Source organism: Juglans regia, chromosome 7 (assembly GCF_001411555.2).
Source record: "Juglans regia cultivar Chandler chromosome 7, Walnut 2.0, whole genome shotgun sequence".
NCBI lineage: Eukaryota > Viridiplantae > Streptophyta > Magnoliopsida > Fagales > Juglandaceae > Juglans > Juglans regia.
The window spans coordinates 37,419,029-37,436,097 of record NC_049907.1 but is presented as its reverse complement, the minus strand read 5'-3'; the positions used below and the strand labels follow the sequence as shown (position 1 = coordinate 37,436,097).

The following is a 17,069-nucleotide window of genomic DNA, read 5'->3' as shown; positions in this document are numbered from 1 at the left end:
AAATATGAGAAATATAAGCTCAAAGTAAATATGCCAATGCCTAAAACAAAATATCCTCACTAAGCATCCACCAAAATTACTATAACACGTAGCTGATGGAATCCTTGATTAATTCAAGATTCTGATGTGCCTTGTGTCAACAACAGAGCAAGAACAAGAGCAAAAGCAAAAGATTTCATCAAACTTCCCTCTTCAGAATTCAATTTCAGACAAAGTGAGGTATGCAATCGAACCATAGAAAATCCAGCAAACAATGGAGAACAATATAAAGTTTTACCGCAACCCAAGCCTTAAGAACTTAGCCGATCATCTTCCTCTAAACTAGCTAAATACTGGAAATGGAAAAAAACCTAAGAAAAAACCCCAAATTCGTCTGAACAAAAGCATGAAAGAAAAATGTAAGAAAAAGATAATTACCTGAAACTAACTAACTCATTCCTTTTTTACTTGGAATCTTCTCTCTTCTTTTCTCTCCTTGCCATGAATTTCCTCTCTTCCATCGTGCCTAACTACCGCATCTTCTCCTCTGTTCGTGGTCCCCAAATTCCCAAAATAATTGCACATGCGTTAGTCTATCAGGTTTGATAGAGATTTGGTTTCTTCTCAGGTTGCCTTCTCCTCATGGGCTTCATTTATGCACTTGAGCTTTATTTTATTGAATTTGGACATGCTATCCATTTGCTTTACTCATGGACGTGGCCTCTATTTTATTTCTTCACAGGTTTAGCAACTAAGTAGGCTTTGATTACAAGTTCCAATGGGCTTCACACCTGCAAAGGCCAAGATTCAAACATGAGCTTACTTAAATGTTAGCTAGCCCAAAAAAAAACATAAACCCATCTATATTTAATTAGAGGTAAAATATTATTTCACATGCCAAAACCCAATTAATTCATATTATCTTATTAATACTCTTATTTTTAACACCTAAAACTCATTTAACCCAATATATTAAGAGTATTAATAAAGCATAATTGACCATTTATCAACTACACTGAGACATTTTCTCCTGTCATTAAGCCCGCTACTATTCAGACTGTTTTGTCACTGGCTATTTCTCATAATTGGCCTCTCCACCAACTTGATGTAAACAATGCATTTTTACACGGCACAATTAGTGAAGATGTTCACATGCAGCAACCAGTGGACTTTGTTAATGCTGATCGGCCCACTTATCTCTGCAAATTAAGACAATCTTTATATGGTCTCAAACAGGCTCCATGTGCCTGGTACTAGGCCCTAAGTCGTAGCCTATTTTCTCTGGGTTTTACTCAGTCTCAAGCCCCTCACTTTTCCTTTATCATCACGATGATCAAATTGCTTACTGTTTCGTGTATGTGGATGACTTAATTGTCACAGACAACACCCCGATGTTATTGGACCGAATTATTAAGTCCCTGGGACAACAATTTAGCCTAAAGGACTTGGGCCAATTACCCTACTTCTTGGGAGTTGAAGTTGTCCATACCAAGACTGGTCTTTTCTTAAGTCAACATCGCTACATACGTGATATCTTATCACGTTATAAACTTGAGGGTGCAAAACTAGTTCAGACTCCTATCTCCACAACCGAACCACTATGGCTTCATGATGGTTCTGCTGCTACGGATTTCTCCCTCTACCGTAGTGTCATCGGTGCTTTGCAATATCTATCTCTCACCAAGTCAGACATCTCCTTTCCAATGAATCGCTTGGCTCAATTCATGCACAAGCCAACTCAAAATGATTGGACTGCAGTAAAAAGACTCCTCTGGTACCTTAAAGGGACTCTATACCATGACTTGCATCTTCGTCGTTCTTCGTCTTTGGTGGTTACCGTTTACTCCGATGCGAATTGGGCTGGCAACATGAACAATCAGACTTCCACCACTGCTTATGTTGTGTTTCTGGGTGCTAATTATATTTCTTGTAGTACCCATAAACAGCAAGTAGTTGCTCGCTCCTCCATCGAAGTAGAGTATCGTGCATTGGTGGCCACTACGTCTGAGCTTGAATGGTTGTCTTCCTTGTTTCATGAGCTCTGTCTGTCTCTTCTGCAATCGCCCCAGATACTTTGCAACAATGTCGGGGCCACCCAGTTAAGCTTAAACCTCGTTCATCACTCCCGAATGAAGCATATTGTAGTAGACTTACATTTTGCTCGAGATTATGTCGCAAAGGGCTTGCTGAATGTCGGTCACATATCCTCTCATGATCAACTTGCTGACTTGATGACAAAAGCCCATCTTTGTTCTCGCTTTGGTTTATTGAGATCCAAGCTAGGCATCGCCGATGGCTAGTAGATCTTGCGGGGGCATGTAAGTAATATTCCACTAATCAAGCCACAATCGTAGCTGTTGGAGAAGATCACGACTCATGCATGATTCCAGCAAGATTACAGCCCTGTGTTTATAGCTTGTTGTTATTCCATTATCACTTTGTTTCCTTGCTTATACATCAATACATGTATATATATATATATATATATATATATGTAAAGGGTGACCAATTGTAAAACAGGAAAATAGAATCAAACATTATCACATTAAGTGTTGTTTCTCTTATATCACCCCTAGCCATCTCTGTTGGCATCTCGTTACTCTTGAGCAGGGCTGAGCAGGCCTCTCACTTGGTGGGACAAGCCCACTAGAGATTGTTATCTTCGCTTTGCCAGACCGATGGGCCTCCTTTAGATCGTGGGATCTCAGACTCTTGGATTGGGTCTTTTTACTCTCTAATCTATATATGTATTCCTGAGTCTTTTTTATGTTTTGGTGTTTCCTTATTCATAACAAACAAACAAATATATATATATATATATATATAATTTAAAAAAAAAAAACCTTCAGTTTTAGCCTTCGGGTGTCTCAGATGATGACTAATGAAATGAAATGAACGTCAACAAATGTGTCCTGCATTAATTCATGAAATCAATATATATGATAATATTAATCAAAGATCACTAAAGTTCACGATCACATTTGAATTCCAACTAAAGCTGCCGATTAGAATATGGAATATAGCGACATGCACCCTTTGATCACCTCTTTCTCGCCGGTCAGTGGCCTGCCGGTGCAATTTATAAAATGCTAATTTAATAAAATAACTAAAAAAAATGAATTAATAAAATGAAATCATACATGATCATCATCATGTACATGAGCTTGTCTTCAATCCTAAGTTCGCCCCAGTACTGTATGTACATTGAATAGACGCGCGTAAGACTGAAATAAATCTCAACTTAAGTTTTTATGAATACCAAGGTCTTGACTATCATGATTTTTGCAAACATAATAGTAATGCTACATACAGTCGTGAAATGTGTAAACGTCGTGCAGTCGCTTTGAAAAAGAGTAGAATACACTCATAAAAAATTAATTTATTTTCATGTAGATCTCATATTTATTTACTTTTTTCAAAACGACTGTACAATACTTACACACTCACGATTACAAATATAATTTCTCTTCTTTTTAACGGGTAGAGAGAGGATCTGATTCTTTTTAGTAACTGTCAATTCTTCAGTAACCTTCACTCCACTTTCCATCAATGTAGGAGTAAATAGGAAACCACTTCTCTCGTACATATAGTCAATATTCTAGACTTGCACTTCAAGGTTTTGCCTGCCAGCAGGCCAAGCAATACCTCTGTTCACTAAAGGAATTCACTCCAAGAGTCTTGGTGGAATATGCTTGCCCTCTGATACTTGATCCCAGAAGAAGTACTCCAAAAATTACGACCCTCGCTTCTGTGGGGAAGGAAAATGAAGTGGAGGTCAGAGGCGCAGAAGCTTTGGGGCGTATTTGAAAATGGAGATGAAGTCGTGTATGTGAAGTGGGTGGATTTAATTGCAGGTAGCCGAACTGGAGAAGAACGTGGAAGTACTGGGGAAGAACGGAGATGATTTTAGAAATGGGTAAGGCTCGGGACGGGAGGGAAAGGGGGAAATAAATTAGATTTGGCGCCTAGAGCTATCCCGTCGATTTCATGTCGCTACAACATGTGATTTTATATCCCGGCGATTGTTTTCGCAGCTAAAATCTATTAAATCGCTGCAATTGTTGCATTTGGGACTGGCTCGGTGTTTTTATGAGGATTGGATTTTAAAACGTGTGGCGAGTTTTTAATCGCTGGCAAAAATATTATATAGCGGCGATTTATTTTGCAGCATATAGAAAATCGCTGCTAAAAGGCCTATTTCTTGTAGCGGCCTTCGCAGCCTTAGCTGGCTTGAACTTTCTTCCTAGCTAGGCTAACAGAAAATAAACCATGGCCGACGTCCAAACACTGACCACGATTCCGACCATTGATTTCTCAAACGCTGAAACCTGGCACTAGTTCATGGCTGTCGGTGAGCAAAGATGTTTGCGGTGCACTCGAGGAGTACGTACGGTTGTTTTGTAGCAGAACTTGGCAATAAGTTTCCCCTGGAACTTCACAACACAATGTTTGCTGCAGCGGAGGAGCTGTTTGATTTCCCCACAGAAACCAAAATGAAACTCACTTCTGAACAAGTTTTCCATGGCTATGTCGCCAATCCTCCTGTCCGCGAAAGTATGATGCTTAATAACGCAACCTCCTCCCCTGAAGAAACTCAGAAGTTGAGGAATGTCTTCTGGCCCAACGGAAATGATATTGTCCGGTACGTAATAACTCAAGCTCATGCATCTGTTTTCTTTTCAAGATTTATATATATTGCTCGAAATTATAGTACGTACTGATCTTTTGCTTGATTTGTTTTGTTTTATATGATCTGTTGGTAATTAGGGAGGGTGCTAATTCATACGCGAAGAAGTTGGCGGAGTTGGATAAAATTGTTACGAGAATGGTATTTGAAAGCTATGGGTTAGAGAAGAACTTTGATGCTCACTTGGAATTAACAACTCGTACTCTCTCACTTATAAAATGTAGAGAACATCATGAGACGGAGACCAATGAAGGGATTAAAAGCCATACAGACAAGCAGTACTTAACCACCATTCTTCATCAAAACCGAGTGAGGGGTCTGGAGATAAAAACACATGATGGTGAATGGATTGGGATCAAGGTGGGTTTATATATATATATATGGTTGATCTTAAACATGATCATATATATATGATGATTATGCTTTAAAGACTGGCCGATCCACATGCAAGCTATATAGGAGATCATCAATTTAATTGGAGTGATGCATGATTAATGTAATTTTGTACTTGAAAAAATGACTAGGTATGGAGCAACGACAGGATTCAAGCAAGCGTCCATCGAGTAATGTTGGTTGAAAATGAGAGATACTTAGTCGGGATGTTTGCATTCCATGATGGGACGATACATGTGCCAGAAGAATTGGTTGACGAAGAGCACCCTTTGAAATACAAACCGTTTAATAATCGTGAATATGCCAAAGCACAAGCCACTCTATTTCAGCAAGAAATTTCAGTCAAAGCCTTTTGTGGTATTACCACTTAATTATTATTACCATACGTCAGACATGTGCGGTACTTCTTAAAGGTCATCATGTTGGAGTACTAGTATTTGCACGTGTACATGCGGGGGATGAATCTGTCGTTACAGGGCGTGCGTACATGGCGACAAGGACTGACTACTGCTGTTATATATTATGATAAACCATAAACCTTTTTTTTTTTTTTTTTTTTTGGTATTTCGGTGTGGACTTATAGGACGTTGATTTGGAAATAAGTCATCTCTGGGATTTCATATAGATTATAGATCATGTTGTTTAGGAAATTGTTTTGTTTTCCTTGTAATCTTAGGTTCACTTGTACGCCTATTTAGGAGCTCTTGTGAGTAAAGAAGTAACAGAGTGAAAAGGACGCTAGCCAGCATTTCGATCTTTAAACTTAATTTGGAGTTGGTTATTTTGATATCCCCCCCATTGACGTAAAATCTTAAAACTACAAGTCTACTTGCAGATCACACTCAAAAATCTCGGGGAAGTTTTTGTAATTTTACTAAAAAGGACCTTCAAATGTAAGTGCAATTAATATTGTTTAACAAGTATTGCTACTTGCAAGCCTGGTATTTCAACATGACTCGGCCACTTGATGTAAATTCAATTATAATTATCATAAATTTAAAACACTAAACACTTTTATGTCATTGTAAGGCCCATTTCAATGGAATGTCTGGATGTATGAAAAAATAAGCAAATACCTCCAATCAAATTAACTCAATAGATTTTGGATTATATTGTATACAAAGCTAGCCTATGCAAATGACGTATCACTACTAGGAGGAATTATAAAATAGAATGGCAAGTCCAATTCACAAAACTGATCTTTTGGCGTCAATGAATATAAATGCTACATATTGATATTACAACAACAAAAAAAAGAGACATTATTACCACAATCAATCCCCAGACCTTTTTTTGTTTACGTATACCAATGACATTCAAATTGCCGAAAGACTCGCCCATTTCCCAAGTTCATAAGGATCCCCATAGTAATATAGCTTAACTCTATTGAGCAATGACAAACCTGATGCCAGTGGTGGAGCTCTAAAACCAGAATCGTCTTGTTCTGTGGAGTCATCTGCAAAAGCTGCAACATCTCCAAGAAGTTTGAATGAAATTCTGCGGGTTTGTATCGGCTTATGGAAATCGAAGTACATTGCTGTTCCAACCTTAGCCTCTGGAACTCGAAACTCCCCAATCGTTACCATGCTATAAGGTTCCTGTGATATTATTGTAACATATAAGCCATCGTTGAAAATTATAACTCGCATGCATTCCTTCACTCTTATTGTTATTTTCCCGTAACATTATTTTCTTGTTACCCATGCACTATCTGAATGGATGTAGACACAAAGCAAAGAGATAAGAAAGTACTAATCATTAATAGTTACACCAGGCTGAATTTTTTTTTTTTTTCAAATTTTTGGTAAATTTACTTGTGCACCCAAGGAGATAAGTTAGTCATATAAGGATTTGGCACAACTGATTCCTAAGAAGTTTTAGCAATCCTTCTACTTCAATCTCGCAATTTGTTTGAGTAAATCGAACAGAGCACCTGTTCTAATTATTGGACTTCTGATAACTAAATACAACTCATACAATCAAACAGGATTGAACCTGTGAGCAAGGGCTGTAAACAAACCAAATTGTTCATGAACAACTCGAACTCAACTTGTATAAACTCGGCTCGAACTCGGTTCAACTAATAAATGAAGTGTGTGAATGACAATTTTGGTTGAATATTTTTTTTTTATCGGTAATTTTGGTTGAATATTAAATGAGTTAAAACTCATATAAGCTCAGTTCGACTCGGTTTAAGCTTTTATATAATCAACTCGACTCATTTGAGCTTGTTTAAAGCTAATATATAGGTGTGTGCAAGCTGGCCCGGACACCCACAGTTATAAAAAAAGCTAATATATATATATATATATCTGAAATATCTGAGCAATAAAATAGGCTAAACGGTATCATTCCAGGGTAATATAACACCAACAAAAAAAGTAGGTGAAAGTAAATACCTGGAGAAAAGATACTTGAATATACAGCACAGCTGGAGAAATGAGTCTGTCTTCCAAAAGTGTCACTGATGTATCCAGGATATGTGCATCTGAAGAAGGTGAATGGGTAACACGAGGCTTAATTGCAGTGAAAGCATCTAGGCGAAATCCAGCAAGCAAAGGTGAAGCAGGAGGTATAGACTGTTCCAAGACAAGATCATTGTCCATCAGCCTCTCAGCCTCAATTGGAACCTAGAAGAATAAAAGAGGATTGTCAGCAACAGTGGATATGGAACAAAGTTAAAAAACGAACTAAGTTATTGGAGGATAAAGCACAGAAGTATTAGTCGTACCTTGAATCTATTTAATTGTGGAGCTCTATCCAACCAACTTTTCAAATTCATCTGGTCAGGATCACTTTTTCCCATCTCTTTCTTTACGGGGCATCCAACCACAAGGATCCTTTTGGCATGAAGACAGGGATCACTTTCAACTGAACCTCCAAAAGAGGCACGCCGATTTACTTGTGCAAAGGGATTTTCATCTAAAGATAAAAGATTGAAGTCTTTCTCAAAGTTTACAGAACTTGAACCAGGTCGTTGAAGACTTAGTGTTATCCAAACGATTCGGCACCGAACAGGATTCCTAAAGGCAAATTTTACATGTCTAGGCACTTTATCCTCTCCACCCAACTTTTCTGGTCCAAAGAACTCTGATGAAGACATGATCAGAGATTGAACATCCCACTTTCCCATGCATGCCCTTTCTTCCTTGTGTATTTTATTGCTAGCCCAGATTTGTACCTGTGTGACAATAAGAGGTAAAGAGTCGAAGGAAGTAGAATAGACAATAACCAGTTACTGCACATAAGTTCTGAAAGATAAATAACTACAAGAATCTCACACCTATAAAGCATAGAGGTACAATATGGAACAAAACACGATATAGATACATTAACCAAGCAAAGTTGTGAACGGACCAAGCACTCCGCAGGCTCAACAATAACTGTTAACGCTTCAGCCAAAACTCTTTATGTATGGGATGTCAGCTCATGATTGTTCTAGCGATTTTACTTCTTATTTGGATTTTTAGTCCTGTTTTCCTTCACCTACTTAACAAGGTGCTCTTGTATATACCCCCGTGTACTTGGGTAGTGCCCCTTGGTGCATTTCAACAAAAATATCTTATAAAAAAATTGCACATGCAGGTATATATAAGTATGTCATGCATGATAGACTGTTATGATCATAGTATCTTGCAGGCAATTTCAAGTTTGATGACTGCAAATATAGAAAAACCATTCTATCCTGCTATACTACCTAATGAACATATATGAAGTTCAACCCAACTGTGCTTTGAACTTCCAAAATTGAACAAAAAAATAACTCCTGTACTTTGATTCTGTTGCAAACAGCGCTGCACAGCTCTATGTGCACAGCAATTTATTTTTTGGGTCCTGGATGGGGGTGGGCGTTTGCTTTTTCAATCAAGCAAAAGTGGTAGGGACTTCAGAAAACCAGGCATACATGATAGAGATCATGCCATGTGCATGATTTATAAGGGTTCAATTGGAGAAAAAAAGGTATGAATACTTCAATGAAAATTATTTTCAAAACCAAATATTGAAGCCCATTTATTTTCATGTTTGCCTTTCATAAATTATTTACAATTTTAAACCAATGCAACCAGTGATAGCAAAATGGAAAACACCATATTCAGGGACTTCAAACAAATAAACATAGTTAATTTGTTTCCAAAACCATCACCGACTACTGCACTAAAAAAAGAACAAAGGCACGAAGCATGATAATTCTTGATTAATCGAGACTTTTCTTTGGTATAGACTGGGGTATATAAATACTGTAAAGAGTTGAGAATTGAAAATATCCCACTGAACCAAGACTTATTGGTAGAAAGTTCCCAGATTAAACACCTAAACTTAGCTAGTCTTTTAGGCAAAAGGGCGCTCAAATTGCCCAGACTCTTGTTATTTATTTAGGTTTAAGCCCCTTCTTAACTAGGTTTCTCCTCTTGTACACAACCCCTGTACTTGGGCTTTGCTTTGCTTAGTTTATAATAAATATAATTCTTACTTCAAAAAGTAAATTAGATAGGTTTAAGCCCGACAAGAATAACATTTGACAGCTTCTGACTCCTTTTCTTTCAAATAAGTAAGTACAAGATCATTATCTGACTCATTTACTACCTACTAGGAATCACTAATCCTTTACTTTGGAAATGGTGAAAAGTCAATCTTTTAGTAGTTCCTTGAGGGGGAAGTTACAATGATTTTGAATCAAAACTCTAGATTTTTCTTTTCATCCCTTGCTAAAATATTACATCCGGGAGCCATTACTAGGTAATCTACTATACAACCATTAACGAAAATGTTTTGGTTAACAAAATTGCCTTTGTCATCCAGCTAAATATCTTTTACTTACAAAGCAAAGAAAACAGCAAAATTATTCTCAAGAAAAACTAGCCTATAATTGAGATTATACGCCAATTTAGGTACATTTAATATGCAAAATAGGCCCATGGAATGGAATGGTTATTACCATAGAATAGCCATTTCATTGTATGGTTAAAATTTTACTCTTAGGAATAAATTTTCTGTTAGAATACCTATTCCCACATTTCCAGAAATAGTGATGGAATTGAAAGGTGTAAGAAAAAAAAAAAAATTTATTGCATTTCAAAAACAATTCAAGAAAAATCAATTCTTAAATTTTTAGGGTGATTAGCCACCACTCAGAGAACCGGGGGTGGTCGCACCACCTCAGTTTCTGTAAGGGGTGGCCAACTACTCCAAGGGGAGGCTTGCGGTAAAAAATAGTTTGTTTGATTCTTGAATTGAACAAAAGTAATTTAGATCTTTTTGGCCTGCCAACCATTCTGTTTCTTTCTAAGTTATTGAAAAGAAAAAGTGGGTTTTCTGGAAAATAATTTTTTTGGGTTTGGGCATTGGAGGAATTTTGATTAAAATCTAGTAGAACATCATAATATTAATACCAAACAAAAGAATAGGAATGGTCATTGCACTGCAGCCTCTTACATTCCCAGTAATACATTTTCCTATATTTAAGGTAATGACTATTCTGCAAACCATCTTGCCTTCGGTGTTCCTTTATACTTCTTGTTGAGTACATAGAACAACAGGATTCTATCATATAAACACTTAGTCACTGCATATATGCATTGTGCAAGAAAAAAATAAAGTGAACAAAGAAGCGCACTCACCATGGGAGCATCAGCCGTTGAATAGCCACATGGACTAACAAGCAAGGTTACCCCCTTGACATCGGAAAGGGTACCAAGAACAATAACAAATTCAACGCGGGTTGTATTAGGAGGAGCTTTCCAATATGAATGTGTTGATCCAGAATTTAACGGAGCAAGTAATGACAAAAAGGGTGCTGAATCTGCCGCTGTTTCAACCTACAATCAGATAATATAAAGCTAGGATTCAAGAAATGATAAAAAAATGCTAATAATAATGTACCATGATGTCTTTTTTTATCTATTATCTGTTAGCAATTATATAACATGCATACCCCTTACCCAAAAATATTCTTTCAGCCTCCTAATAATCTTTCCCAAGGAATACACTCAGAAAGAAACTCCAACTCCCAAAGCTCAAATGGCTAATTCTATCAGATCATTTTTTGCATTCAATCCAAGAGACAGGAGAAAATAATAGTGCATTATTTTTCTAGATCGGGATATTATGTGAGAGTTTTTGTGATATATTTATTGCAATGACAGTGTCAGTTTTCTACATGAATATGGACTGGTGTAATGCTCTCCGGCGCCATGAAGAAAGATGTATCTCTTGGTCTTCTCTACACACCACCTTAGACAGCTTACATGAACAAAAAGGAGGCATACTAGAGGTGCTCTCCTAAAGCAAGTTAACAGAGTAAAGGAGATTTTTCTTTCAAAAAAGCAACCAGCAAGAGTTTCAAACCTTGAGTGACTTAGCCAGTAAGTCCATCCCCTGATATGGCACAGCAAGGAAAGTGGCTAGAAAGACAGGATTAATGATAATTAGCCTTAACATGCATTAGTGAGTTCCAAGGTTTGTTCATTAGTATGTTGCTGAAAGGTGTTTCAAAGCTTCATATTATTTAATAGAATGGTAAGCTGGGTCAAGCAGGTTTTTTTTCAAATAGCATGGTAACCTGTTTAGATAAGTTAAGATAAAGAAAGTGATAGACTCTTTCGGGTATGAGACCTAACCTTGTGAGCAGAAACAGAAAACCACTTTTTTTCTTTTTCTTTATGATAAGTAAACAACTCGGCCATCTTAACATTGTTACCCATTTTTCTTTTTCTAGAAAAAGCTAGTCATAAAGTGAAGGAAATTAAGGTACCACCAAGGTGGTAGCCTAGTTGGTAAAGGCTAGGGGATCGTTCTTCCCTCCTTTGCCCAAGGTCACAGGTTCAAAACGGCTTTCCTTAGTAAAACTTGTGAACCAAAGTCTTGAAAGCCTTTGCATGCTTGCACCTTGGTGGGGTCGCAGTGATGGGCTGCTCCACCCGGAGTCAATAGCTATGGCTCAAACCGAACATGCCACAGAGAGTGAGGGCCCTTATGGTCACGCCCAGAGGGGGAAGCTAGACTACACTGGCCACCCCTCCCCACTCTTTTGCGGGGAATATAAAGTGAAGGATATTCGGGTGCATACAACAAGAATGTTTGTTCTAGGCACTTGGGTGAGTAGCAGCAAGTGAACTAGGTTAAGTCAAAAGGTGCAAGTGGTTGATTGACCAGCTATTACAGTAAGCACAGGCACGAAGTAACATTAAGCCTGGTGATTATTGCTGTCAATTGCCTAGTATAAATGGTGTATTGCCCATCCTAAATAAATACTAACAGTCCAATGTAAACATGCTATCCATGTGCACAAAGAAGGAAGAAATATGGTGTTTATCCTCCTTAAACTAGGCAATTGGATATTAGCACAAAGCAAATAATACTGATGACATGGTGAATGGAAAAGGGGCAATACCGAGTGTAGAAAGCTGGCAAATGGAAATTCAGCAAGGGATTCGTCTCCATTAAGTAAATATCTTAGTTCTTTTACAGCTTCACCACAATCAGAATACCGATTCCTTTCAGAAAGATAATCCCTCAAGGATGATCCAATCACCTGGTTCAAAGCTTTGTGTGCAGCACTGTCTGCACGGGCACTTCTTCGCAAACTAATCAACACCCTGACATAGTCCAACATCAACGCATCAAGCACGACGCCATGGCAGCATTGCTTGCAGATAACACTGTCTAGTGTTACTGAACGGTCAGAGGAGCCATCAACTTGGTAGCCGTGGCTTGAGCCACTCAGGCTTGACAAACCATTGTTGGTGGAGACCTCCCTTGAGTTATAGCCTGGAAGAAGAAGAGCCCCTCTTCCAGCACAACAAACTTTACAAACCTTTCTTTCACATTGAGAACACAAGAAGACAGATTGTGAGCCTCCAGCAGATGAAACCATAGGGGATGAACGTATTGGTGCCTTGGTTTCAGCATGCACTTCACACATGCCACCAGAACAACTCTCCCCAATTCCAGCGATATTCCAGAAATCTATCACATTATCATCTGTAGTGTCCAGACCAATAGCAGCAGTTATTTTGTCTTCAACGGAAGCTTGACCAAGTAGTGCAAGGTGATTTGCAAGTTTGCATAATCTTCCCACATAGGAGTCATCGAGCAAAAGATTTGGATTTATGGTAACAGGATCAATCCCAACTGATAATAAAGCTCGATCCCTTTCAGCAGCAGAAAGATTCGATCTAAGCCGTTCAATTTCAAGTTTCATAGCTTCTATGAAGTCTAGTTTCCTATCCTGTAAAGTTGCATAGTCATATAGATCAACTTTTTATCATTACATTTACATTCAAAAAATGAAACCTAATTATTAAGCTTTAATAATTCTCAAAACAACATGCGTATGGTGTAAACAAACAATTCAAGTAAAATATATACATAAAAACAAATTCCAAAATTACCAGCCAACATAATAAGTTAATCTTGTGATAGGGTTTGGTCTCATAAAGGTGATAGGTTCACACAATTATACCAGTAACATAGGGTGCAAATGAGGCCTAAAACTACACCCCATTCCCATAGGATAGAGATGCTACTAACATTCATAACATAATGCCCGGTAAAGAGATTCATATCCTGAAATACCTCATTTATTAAAAAGTGATAAAATGTTAAAACATAATTGAACATAATTGTCTCGAAAACTGAACGTAAAGTAAAAGAACATAAACTACTCCTATGAATGACGTAAAAGAGATCTAATTCTTGTGTGAATATCACATATTCCTTCCTAATTCTTTGTACTAAATCTACTCCTGGCCATCCAACTCTGCATCGTCAAAAACTTCATCTGGAAAGATTAGACATGAAAGAAAACAAGAAGACAAACAAAAATGAGTCGAATGCTCAGTAAATAGCACATCATACTGTAAAACATAATCTAGCCTAACATGGATTTAGTTTCTGAAGACTCTTAACAAAATACATATAGCATCACAAATTCCCAATCATACACATAATATAACTTTCTGAACAACTTCACATATATATATATATATATATAGTCACATATTCACATAGCACATATATATTCATCATCATGAGCGAAAGCATACATACTCAGGGCAAACATGTAATGTGAATGCATAATAACTTGTTTATCTTGTCTTAACATGGAGTGAAACACGCTTGAGTCCGTGTTTCACTTAACTGAAATACATGGAGTGAGACACGCTTGAGTCCGTGTTTCACTTAACTGAGTAACATGGAGTGTAGCACGCTTGAGTCCGTGTTTCACTTAACTGAAATACATGGAGTGAAATACGCTTGAGTCCGTGTTTCACTTAACTTGTGGTTAACCACGCTTGAATCTGTGGCACCGTAACATTTCTTATCTTTCTTAATGCATGAGAATTTATTAGGCTTCATGAACATTTCTATCATGGCATAGCATAACATGATATAACATGGCATATTCTTGTACATGGCATAGCATAACATGGCATATACTTGTACATGGCATATTCTTGTTCATGGTATAGCATGACATAGCATAACATGGCATTTCCTTATACATGGCATATCATACATGACATAACATGCTCTGAACGTTATATGACATCCCATGGCATTCATGATCTAAGCACTACATGAACATGGCATACATGATCTAAGTACTATATGAACATGGCATGCATAATCTATGTATTACATGGACATGGTTCGCATAATTTGACTATTCCATTACATGACATACTTAACTTGAATTACTACATGAACATCTCATGGCTCTCATATGATTTTTAAGAACATTCAATCAATCAAACAACAAATTCATTCATTCAAGGATAATCTTGTATTTCATCAAAGATCGTAAAGGAATCTAACCTTGACTTGCCTCTTAGTATAGCGTACTTAATCATCATAAGCACATCATATTTTCATACATAACAATAATATTCACAGTATGCATGCAATTATATGATCATATTATTTATTTCTTAGCGCTGCTTCCTGATTTCTAACTTGTAGCGCGTTACCTATACGAGGTACTAATCGTCACTAACCTTTCTAGAAAGATGTGTCATAGCATTCTAAATACTTAAAATCATATATAATAATATTATTCAAAACTCACAACATGTTCCTTAACTTCTATTTGAAATATAACTTAATAATTTTATAAAAATCTTAGTTAAAAGTCGATTGGAATATTAACTAAATAATGGACTCAAAAGATACTTTATAAAAAGATACTTTAAAATTATGCTTTAAAATCCTTTAAATACTTATCTATAAAAATAAGTCTATGACTAATATATTTTTTTTTTTGATCAGTAAAAAGTAGTTATCATTAAATATGAATGAAGATAGGCATAGCCTATGTACACAGGAAGTATACAATAGAAAACACCTAAATACATTCTTAATAAACTAAGTTATGGCTAAGAACTCCTGTACACTAATTCCATTAAGAACAATAGCTGAAAACCATAAAAGTAAAGTGTGCAGAAAAAAATTCTGTAGCTCCTCCTTTGTTTGCTCCTTATCTTCAAAACAACATGCATTCCTTTCCATCCAAATACACCACATTATGCATAACGGGATCATTTTCCAAGCTGCTGCTACCTGAGAACAGCCTTCTAAACCCTTCCAGCAAGCAAGTAGATCAACCACCTTTTCCGGCATAACCCACGCAACATCGACTCTACTAAATATCCCATTCCACAACTCTCTCGTCACCTCACAATGCAATAAAAGATGGTCCACTGATTCACCATGGTTTTTGCACAAATAACACCAATCCAACACAATGAGACCCCTCCTCCTTAAATTGTCCGTGGTTAGAATTTTTCCTAATGCAGCAGTCCACACAAAGAACGCTACTTTGGAAGGAACTCGTGACCTCCAAACACTTTTCCACGGGAACTGTACATTACCTTGCGACGTCAGAATTTTATAATAAGTTTTGATTGAGAACTTCTTATTGTCCTTACACCTCCATTGAAACCTGTCATCCTGTGCCGTTAAACTTTCTGAAGAGTAGATCAAGCTGAAAAATTCAGAAACCATGGTCATCTCCCAATCATGATTGGCCCGAGTGAATAAGATATTCCACTGATACGAGTCTTGGGCAGACACAAATAAATCCGCTATTGAAGCCTCCCTATTTACCGCAATGTTATAGAGGGCTGGGAAGGCTCTCTCCAAAGTCTGCTCTCCACACCAAATATCCTGCCAAAATTTGATGCGTGTGCCCTGTCCGACCACACATCTAGTGTTATTTTTAAAGCATTGCCATCCCCCCCTTATATATTTCCACAAACCCACACCATGCCCCCCCCTCACTTCGTTAGTGCACCAACCCCCCCAAGCACCTCCATATCTTGAGTCTACAACTTCCTTCCACAAAGACTCCCCTTCTTCTTGATACCTCCATAGCCACTTCCCCAAAAGAACTTTATTGAAGGTCCTTAAATTGCACAATCCCAAACCACCACTCGAAATAGGGGAACAAACTTTATTCCAATGCACTAAGTGGAATTTAGTTTCTTCCCCTAGATCTCCCCATAAGAAAGCCCGGAATAACTTCTCGATACGATGCGCCACCCCTGCCGGCAACGGAAATAAAGATAGAAAATAAGTTGGGAGATTAGATAAAGTACTCATGATCAATGTAAGTCGCCCTCCCTTTGATAGATACAATCGTTTCCACCCAACCAACCGTTTCTCCACTCTTTCAATAATGCCTTCCCAAATACCTCTAGCTTTGAAATTAGCCCCCAAAGGAAGGCCCAAATATTTCATAGGCAAAGAACCCACTTCACACCCCACCGTTTCTGCTAGTAGATTGATATGAGGCACCACTCCCACTGCTACCATCTCAGATTTGCCCAATATATTTATTCAATTAAAAGCTTTGGCCTACTTAATTATCAGCCCAGTTTAAACCTCAGGCCCGCATGAAATCAACCCACTTAACCTAGTACTACAGTTTCTGAAATAATTCAAGTCCAACCAGATTTATAAACCAGTCAAGTTACAACTAAGCCCAGCCCCAATAAAACTCAGCCTAGTAGAA

The 17,069-nt window shown here is 37.5% G+C and overlaps 2 protein-coding genes across 2 annotated transcripts in view; one reads left to right on the top strand and one right to left on the bottom strand.

The window, feature by feature from the left end:
• The first annotated feature begins 4,340 nt into the window (after positions 1-4,340).
• Positions 4,341-5,430, top strand: LOC109014357 (probable 2-oxoglutarate-dependent dioxygenase AOP1). Its single transcript, XM_035691528.1, has 3 exons — positions 4,341-4,621; positions 4,747-5,026; positions 5,191-5,430. Exons 1-3 carry the CDS (start codon positions 4,341-4,343, stop codon positions 5,428-5,430), a joined length of 801 nt encoding a protein of 266 aa, XP_035547421.1.
• A 688-nt stretch (positions 5,431-6,118) lies between these two features.
• Positions 6,119-17,069, bottom strand: part of LOC109014353 (probable phosphoinositide phosphatase SAC9) — a 43,612-nt gene continuing 32,661 nt past the window's right edge. The window contains exons 9-13 of the mRNA XM_018996787.2: positions 12,450-13,286; positions 10,678-10,875; positions 7,791-8,240; positions 7,459-7,689; positions 6,119-6,657 (exon numbers count right to left, since the gene is read on the bottom strand). Of these exons, the coding sequence (XP_018852332.2) occupies positions 6,376-6,657; positions 7,459-7,689; positions 7,791-8,240; positions 10,678-10,875; positions 12,450-13,286 (1,998 nt within the window). The 3' untranslated portion in view covers positions 6,119-6,375. The remainder of the gene's footprint in view (positions 6,658-7,458; positions 7,690-7,790; positions 8,241-10,677; positions 10,876-12,449; positions 13,287-17,069) is intronic.